Consider the following 9137-nt stretch of genomic DNA (forward strand, 5'->3'; position numbering starts at 1 on the left):
TTTTATGTTGCACTCACATCAGGAGACAATAGGGCAGATGACACAGAAACTCAGTCAGAGGTAGTCTTTGAGGAGCATTTAAGAAGAAAGGAATTTATATTTTGCAAGGAAATTCAAGACATTATGCAGCAACTGTTCAGGACACAGCTGTAAACGGTAGAGTGATTAAACTATTGTATGTTCAAGAGGTCAGAAAGGTTGTTGAGCTCAGGGCATTACAGAAACAGGAAAAGACAATATGAAATAGAAGTCAGAAGACAAGCATCAGAATTTTAAAACCATTGTTGCTTACCGTGTGCCAAAATAAATTATCAAGAAGAGTGAAACATGGAAGGAAGCTGAAGTTTTGAACAATCAAAAGTTTAAAGTGCACAGAACACAAGGCTGTCCTGGAAGTTAATGGAAGACTTAGATTTAGAAGAAACAACGGCAATGAATTACCTTTGAACACTGAATTGCATCATGAAAGGGAGAGAAAACGGAAAAATATATATTTTTTGAAGTATTTATATTTTTTAATCTATGTATATTGTTAAATTATTTTAAAGTTCTGTATGGGCAAAGTTAAGGTAATTTTGCTGGTGGGATCTACTTTTTCAACACGACTTCCACAATTGGATGTGAACGACTTTAACATTAGAAAAGCAATAAATATGAACCAACAAACAGTCAAATTCATAAAACACAACAGCTCCTTCTTCATAGATGTCAAAAATTAAGCTAAGTACTATCAATTATCAATTGGAAAATGTGCTGTCCTGTATCAGAGCACTAGAAAATGGCAGATTTGACACCTAATCCAATTCCACTTACATCTTCACTTTTTGTGCAATGCTGGGTGGAACCAATTCAACGAATACAAGGAAGAATCTATTAAAGAGATATACTCCAAAACAAAACAATTATTTAATGTTTAATAGATCAAATATGGAATTTATTGTTGCAAAAGGTTTCTTAGAAATATAAAAAGATTAAGAATTTCAAAACATTTCTATAAATTCATTTAAAAATAAGATTTCATGGTAAAACCAATCATTTGGTCATCCTTTCTTGATGAAACCTCTTCATCAGACTCTCAAAACGGACACTACAAATTATGAATTCTCCCCACCCCTCCCTCATCTTCAACTTTCTGAAAGAAACTTCTATAATCTATGTGGATATACAACAGAACTGTTATGCTTTTGTTTACACATGATGGGCATTACTCTGTTACTACATACAATGGTCTTAGGTAGGGTGCAGATACAGTCAATGCACCATCTTATGATTACATCGTAACTGTCAGCGCTAACAAAATGCAAATACAGCACAGGACATTAAAGCCAAACCCAATCCTACTGTAATTAGTAGTTTCTTGTGTACTTGCTAGCAAGGGTCACTGGATAGTAACATACGACCTGATTTCCTGTAACTCAGATCACTGCAAGAACAGAATCTGCAACCAAGAACATAGAAGTTTACTGCAAATTTGTGAATAAGTCTGCGTATATTTGTAAGTAGATGCTGGGCAGGCATCTAAAAATTATTGGTTTATTGAAAATGTGTATGGTAAAGCCATGATATCTACAAATGTCATAGTTCTACCATGGCAGAACTACTACAATCACAGTTTATCAATACCTCTATTTCAAAGTTATCAAAGTAAATTTATAATCGAAGTTCATATATGTAGGCATATACATCCCTGAGATTCATTTTCTTGTGGGCATACTTAATAAAATTATAACAGAATAACAACCACGATAGAACCAATGAAAGACCGAAACTTACTTGGGCATTCAACCAGTGTGCAAAAGACAACACTGAGCAAATACAAAAAAGGAAATATTAATAATAAATATCAAGAATATGAGATGAGTAGTCCTTGAAAGTTTGACTCTATAGGTTATGGAAGCATTTTAAGGATGGGCTAAGAGAAGATGAGTGAAGTTACCGCCTTTGGTGTAACAGCCTGATGGTTGAGGGGTAGTAACCATTCCTGGGCCTGGTGGTTGAGTCCTGAGGCTCCTGATGGTAGCAGCAAGAAGAGAGCATGTCCCAGGTGGTAGGGTCCCTGATGATGGATGCTGCTTCCCTGTGACAACATTTCGTGTCGATGTGCTCAGTGGTGGGGGGGGCTTTACCCACGATGGACAGGGCCATATCCACTACTTCTTGTAGGATTTTCTATTCAAATGGTGTTACTATACCCGGCTGTGATGCAGCCAGTTAATATACTTTCCACCACACATCTATAGAAATAGAAATCTGTCAAATTTTAAATATCCTGCTGAATCTTTACAAACTGCTAAGGAAGCAGAGGTGCTGCCGTGCTTTTTTCAGAATTGCACTTATGCGCTGGGCCCCAGCAGAGATCCTCCGAAATCATAACACCGAGGAATTTAAAGTTGCTGACCCCTCCACCTCTGATCCTCAAGATGAGAACTGGCTCATGGACCTCCGGTTTCCTCCTCCTTAAGTCAATAACTAGCTTCTTGGTCTTGCTGACATTCATTAAGATGTTGCTGCTATGGCATCTCTCAGCTAAATTTTCAATCTCCGTCCTTTACGCTGATTCATCACCAGCTTTGACTTTGCATATACAACTGTTGAGTCGTCAGCAAACTTGAATATGGCATTGGAGCCATAAGTCATAAGTGGTGGAGTAGAGCAGGGGGCCAAGCACACAGCCTTGTGGTGCAACTGCGCTGATTGACCATGGATTGTTGCCAATCTGAACTGACTGGGGTCTACAAATGAGGAAATCCAGGATCCGATTGCACAAGGAGGTATTGAGGCCAAGGACTTGAAGCTTACTGATTAGTTTTTAGGTGATGGCATTGAATGCTGAATAGTACTTTGAATTTTAATTTTAATTTCAATTTTAAATAATTGAAAACATCAATAGTTTCAGATATGCAGATGACACTGTACTAATTGCAAGTACGGAGAAAGAACTACAAAACAATTGATATAGTTGTTGAAGAAAGTACAAAAATGGGTCTATCAATTGCAAAAAGACAGAATGTATGATGATATCCAAAAAGAAGGAGAATCCTATCTGCAGGCTGAGAATAAACGAGAAAGACATAAAACAAGTACAGAACTTTTGCTACTTAGGAAGCTGGGTGACATCAGATGGCAGGTGCGACACAGACACCAAAAGAAGAATAGGGATAGCAAAAGACACCTTTATGAGAATGAAGAGTATACTGACCAATACTAAACTAGGCATGACAACCCACCTCAGAGTACAGAAATGTTATGTTTATCCAGTTATGTTATATGGCTCAGAATGTTGGACAATATCTAGTAACATGAGGAAACGAATTGAAGCAGCAGAGATGTGGTTTTTGAGGAGGATGCAAAGAATATCATGGACGAAATGAATATAAAACAAGGATGTCATGAACAGAGCAAACACAAAAGAGAAATAATGTATGAAACCACGAAAAAGCAACGTAACTTCATTGGACATGTGATTAGGAAAGAGAAGTTAGAATGCACGGTAATTATGGGAAAGATTGAAGGGAAGAAAGCAAGAGGAAGACAAAGACAAATGACAGGCTGGCCGGTGGTGCAACGACATTGTCGCTGGACCCGGGAGTGGAGGTTCCCAAGTTCGAAACTAGTCAGGTCCGCCCCCGAGTACGCTTTCCATCTGTGCCGGGTTGAGTGTCGAGATCGCAACTCGACCTCATAAAACAAAGGGAAAATACTGCGAAAAATGTCTGTGTGAGGAGTGGCGCGCCACACACTCTCTCTCTCTCGCTCCGCACCTTGTAAAATCCATCATCACGGACGCACGCACGGACACGCAAACGCACACAGGCACACGCCAAAAAAAAACAAAGACAATTGATGATGGAGACAGCAGCTAGAGTACTGGAAATAAATACCAATGAATTGATCCACCTGACCCGAAACAGGAGTGTGTGAACCATGGCAGTCAAAGCTCAAACTGGGCATGGCGCCTGATGACGATGATTGAATGCTGAGCTATAGTTGATAAAGATTATCTTGATGCATGCATCTTTGTTGTCGAGATTTTCCAGAGTAGAGTGAAAAGCCAGTGAGATTGTATCTGCTAGGAAGCTAGGCAAGTTAGAGTGGATCCAAATCGATTTTCAGGCAGACTTGATGTGCTTCATCACCAACCTCTCAAAACACTTAATCACAGCGGATGCAAGTGCTACTGGACAATAGTCATTGAGCCACATTACCATGTTCTTTGGCACCGGTATAACTGAAGCCTGCTTGAAGCAGGTGGGTACCTCAGACTGCCAAGGTGAGAGGTTAAAGATCTCAATGAACACTCCAGCCACTTGATCAGCACAGGTCTTTAGTACTTGGCCAGGTACTCCATCTGGGCTTGATGTTTGTGGGTACACCCTTCTGAAGACTGCTCGCACATCAGCCTTAAGAGACTGAAATCACAGGATCATCAAGGGCTGTGGGAGTTTGTGATGGTTCCTTCATGTTTTGACGTTCAAAGCGAGCATAGAAGGCATTGGGCTCATCTGGAAGCTAAGCCCTGTTGTCGCCTTTGACTCTTGAGGTGATAGTATTCAAGCCCTGCCACCACTGTCAAGCATCCTTCATTGAATCAAGTTTAATCTGAAATTGCCACTTTGCGTGTGCGATGGCTTTCTGGAGATCGTACATGGACCTCTTGTAACTTTCTTGGTCACCAGACTTGAATGCCTCTTCATCTGGCCCTTAGTAGACTAAGGACCTCATGGTTCATCCAGGGTTTCTGATTGGGGAAGACTGAATGATTTTCTGGAGGCACTCTCGACTACAACTGTTTTAATAATGTCCATGACAACCATAGTGTATTCATTCAGATCCACAGCAGAGTCCTTGAACACGAACGACCCAGTCCACTGACTCGAAGCCATCCCGTGGCCACTCCTCTGCTCCTGCAACAACCTTTTTGTTGTCCTAATCTCTGGAGCTTTGCTCTTTAGCCTCTACTTCCACCTTTGTTGATTCTTTTTAATACTAAAACAATTAAATAGTCAAACATGATTTTTTTAACCCACTGATGATATGAAGATATTGGGCAAAAAGCTAAATGTACTACAAACCCAGCAGAGATGCTTTCTTAAAACCATGGTCCAAAAATGTTCGGGAACAATGTATACATCAGTGCAGCATGTACATGGTTTTTCATTATTGTTGTGCCAAAAATACAACAATATTTGATTTATACAACGCAAGCATGAGGAAATCTGCAGATGCTGGAATTTCAAGCAACACACATAAAAGTTACTGGTGAACGCAGAAGGCCAGGCAGAATCTCTAGGAAGAGGTACAGTCGATGTTTCGGGCCGAGACCCTTTGTCAGGACTAAGGGTCTCGGCCTGAAACATCGACTGTACCTCTTCCTAGAGATTCTGCCTGGCCTGCTGCGTTCACCAGCAACTTTTATGTTTGATTTCTACAATGTCATCACCAGTTTACATAGGCTTAACCTAAGACTTGTATTTTTGGATACCAAACACTTTTCTAATCAATAAATAAACATGAAAATACATTCAAATTCAAAAACTGGAAATGCTAATTCAGCATTAACTATTGTTAAACTTACAGGTGACATCTGCTGAAGTAGTCACCATGAAAAAACATGTCATTAGGAACAGTATCCATTTGTACAATAGTCAGGAAAAGGAATAATCATTCAGGTCAACACACAGCCAAAGTATTACATTTCCTTTCAGAGTCTACCCAATATTTCTTAAACTGATAACGAGAATATACTCCTCCACATTAATTATAAAGTGAACATCAAGTGCTGGTCTTCTCAGCAGTACTATCCCATTAATAAAAAGCTAATGCACTTGCATATTTGATATGCAGGCAATTTTTAAAAAATTTTAGTATGTCAAAAAACATGAAATGTTCCACTTTAAATGGCCTTATGTTAGAATTTTGGAATTTTGCACTCATCATCCATGACTGTTTTGCAAAGTAATTCATGCTTTAAACTGCTGAAGTCAATAAGGCAAAGATGATCCCACAATGCTCTCACTAAGAGAGCTATCATTGTAGCCATAACTGATACAAGTCAAACACAGATTTGCTCAGTGACAACTCATGTTCAATGCAAATGCCTTGTATTGGAAAATGCATTGTATTTTCTATGTATTACAGTATTTACTCAACAGTATATACTCAAATGTACACATTGTATTTTCTATATTTACTATGTAACCACTGCTAGCTCAATAGAAGGTATTCACTATGTAACCATGACTTTTGACCTGATCACTACTAATTCATGAAGAGAACTAGAATGAAACCAAGTAGAAAGATAACGGTGGCGAGTAAGGGGATGAAATATGTGGCAGTATGTCAACACAAGACTAATTAAGAAATAACTGTGGTTAGGGATGAGAGGACATATGGTCTAAAATGTAAACTAGGACATAATTAAGTTGGGGAGTAAAACAATAGTGGAAAGTCGAGAGCGGATATATTGATGATATGTAATCACAGGTCGACTGGATATGATAATGTAGCTAAGACAGGAAAATTGCTATAAAAAAATGCTGTATATAAGCCTCGATGGGCAGTCAGCTACTAGCTTTCTGATTGTCTCAGGTTTGATTTGCAAATTAAAGTTTAAAACGTCTTGACGAGTTTTCTGCGTCTCCTTGTCGTTTGTGAGAAACGAGAAACCACGACACTTGAGGACCTAATCTAGCTAATTCAATCCAGCCATGAGTTACATTGCTGTTCTTAAATTCTGAAGATTTAAAAAAATCAGAGGGCCCCCGTGAAAGTATATAAAATATCCCTTTGAACCAAAACAGATTTATTTCAGCATTCCAGCCAATATTTATTTCTCAACCAATCAGATCAAAACGTTTATTTGGTCTGCGGTACTTGTGTGAAAATTAACTGCTAAGTTCCACGCCTGACAGCAACAGTTGAACCAGAAGGCCTTCATTGACTGAGAAGCACTTTGGAAGATGCTGAGTCCTAAAAGGAACTTTACAAATAATATTTGCTTTTAAATCTGTCATATTTTAACAGGATAATAGAACAGCAATGATAACCTCAAAATTTAAACCAATAAAAAGATCAAATATATCTGCCAGTCACAGACCAAACCAACTTTGACACGGCTGAATTCTTTCATTATCACTGGATAAAACTGCTGGAAATGCCCTTTTCAGAGTATATTAAGAGTTCTCTTCACATGGTTTGCAATAGTTTAAGAAACATTTGCTGCCTTCTAAGAGAACCACGATAAGCAAATACAAAATTATTGCAATATTCAAAATATGTGAACATACAAAGGAACAAATTTAATGATCCTGATTGGTAAGACAATGCAAGCATTATTGAAAGTTGTCTTTAAAACTCCAGTGCAAAAGCAGAGTTCCACGGCCACTGGAAACCTGACATTTACAACAAAATGCTACAAAAAAGCAAAAAAGCCAAAATAATTTGAGAATGATATTAATGTTTCTGGTCAATGACCTTAGCACAGAACTATAAAAAGATGAACATGAAAGAGTTTGTCTCACTCTCTTGCTCTGTAGATATCAAAACAGTAAAAACTGCAAACACACCTGTAGTTCTAGGCTTTGAAATTAAGGATTAAGTGTAACATCCCTGATTAACAAAAGCAACAACCTAGTATTTGAGAAGTTATACCACTTAAAAGTCACAAAAACAAAACACTAATTTTCTTGATATTAAATTAGTGGCTGCCATTACATAAACAACTATGACAAACAATGATCTCACCTTTCCTCCTATCCGGACCTGAGCCTGTAGTTTTGCTAATTTTTCCTGATTCATAGTGTATAATCTGGAGAAGGCAAAAAAAAGTAAATTCAAAATCACTATATTTACATTATTTTCTCAAAATAGCAAACATTACAATGCGATCTAGGCCAGTTAATTAAAGATTAATTTCCATGTAAAACTTGTTATCTAAGTAACTTGAACACCTACACAGAAAGGACTTCTCGTTCTATAAACACAAATGGCGACTAGATTTATTTATCGTAGCTCTGCTTTACTTTTAAACTAATTTTTTCAGCGAACTGAGAGGTAGACATTTGAGTAGCATGACAAACGTACGGTGCACACTGAAAACTTCAGTTCCGTTCAAGCTTCACAACCAGTTCCGATATCTCAGGAAAAAGACCACATCGATTTGACACACGGTTATTACACTTTTCTTCCACTTAAGTCATGTCGCGGCCTAACGTGCCCAGCCTTAGAAAGCAACCAGCCACAAAATGTAGCTCAAACCAGCCGATTTTAAAATCCCACCTCCAAACTAATTTTGTTCACAGCAATTTCTCGTTCCCCGCTCCCACACATAATTTGCTAACACGGGGACTGCATCTCGATTTTATCAGGGCGACAACTGCGCGGTCAATCATAGTGACAGGAAACTTTTCTGCCTCGGTCACAAACCTTATGATGTTTGTCCGGACCCAAAGGAAACACGCGGTGAGCAAGATGGCGGGTATGGAAAGAGATGGAGATCGGGACAGAGTACACGAGCCTCCAATGCGTCTCCCGGCACGTGACGCGTCCCGCGTTAATTCCGTCACGGGCACCGCACCCTGCTGCGGCCACTCGCTTATGCGCATTGGGGAGCTGAGTATGTTGGTATTACCCAACAAAAGAATAGAGGGTTGTGTGAAGCTGCATATCCAACGGGGAAATTATACTATCTCTGTGTTCGCATTTTCCAATGAGCTCTTGATAATTCACTTTATGGCTTTTCTAAAACTTGCGTACAAGTAGTTGGTGTCCGACAGAGAATGGGTTTTCCCAGGCAGTATTTGTTCGGACATCCTCTCCTTTTTCACTAAGAAAGATTTGTTGTAAAAATATAGGATTCAGTGGAGAATACGGGCGTAGAGTTAAGTGTCGTTGCATTACTCTACAACTGAGTAACAATATTTGGGTTGAAATCCCTCTGCAATTTATTCAGGGGTGAAATGCTAATAAACTGACAAAATGCTTTCCATTTCCAACATCCTTTCTATGTATGTCACACGCAATTAGTGTACCTGCTCATTTCATGTACTGGGCAACTTTCTTGCCCCATTCCCCATTTATGTAATGAGCAGGTACACAAATTGAGTGTGATATATATATATATAGAGAGAGAGAGAGAG

General features: G+C 38.9%; 1 protein-coding gene across 3 annotated transcripts in view; it reads right to left on the bottom strand.

Annotated features, from left to right (window-relative positions):
* btf3l4 (basic transcription factor 3-like 4) overlaps positions 1-8556 on the bottom strand; it is a 47986-nt gene extending 39430 nt beyond the window's left edge. The window contains exons 1-2 of one of the 3 annotated variants that reach the window (XM_072273750.1): positions 8425-8556; positions 7744-7807 (exon numbers count right to left, since the gene is read on the bottom strand). In XM_072273750.1, coding sequence (XP_072129851.1) covers positions 7744-7797 — 54 coding nt within the window. In that variant the 5' untranslated portion in view covers positions 7798-7807; positions 8425-8556. Of the gene's footprint in view, positions 1-7743; positions 7808-8082; positions 8243-8277; positions 8376-8424 lie in introns of those variants that run through there. The other 2 variants (XM_072273749.1, XM_072273748.1) reach the window with 2 other exon arrangements.
* Between the last annotated feature and the right edge of the window lie 581 nt (positions 8557-9137).

This window comes from Mobula birostris, chromosome 12, assembly GCF_030028105.1.
Source record: "Mobula birostris isolate sMobBir1 chromosome 12, sMobBir1.hap1, whole genome shotgun sequence".
NCBI lineage: Eukaryota > Metazoa > Chordata > Chondrichthyes > Myliobatiformes > Myliobatidae > Mobula > Mobula birostris.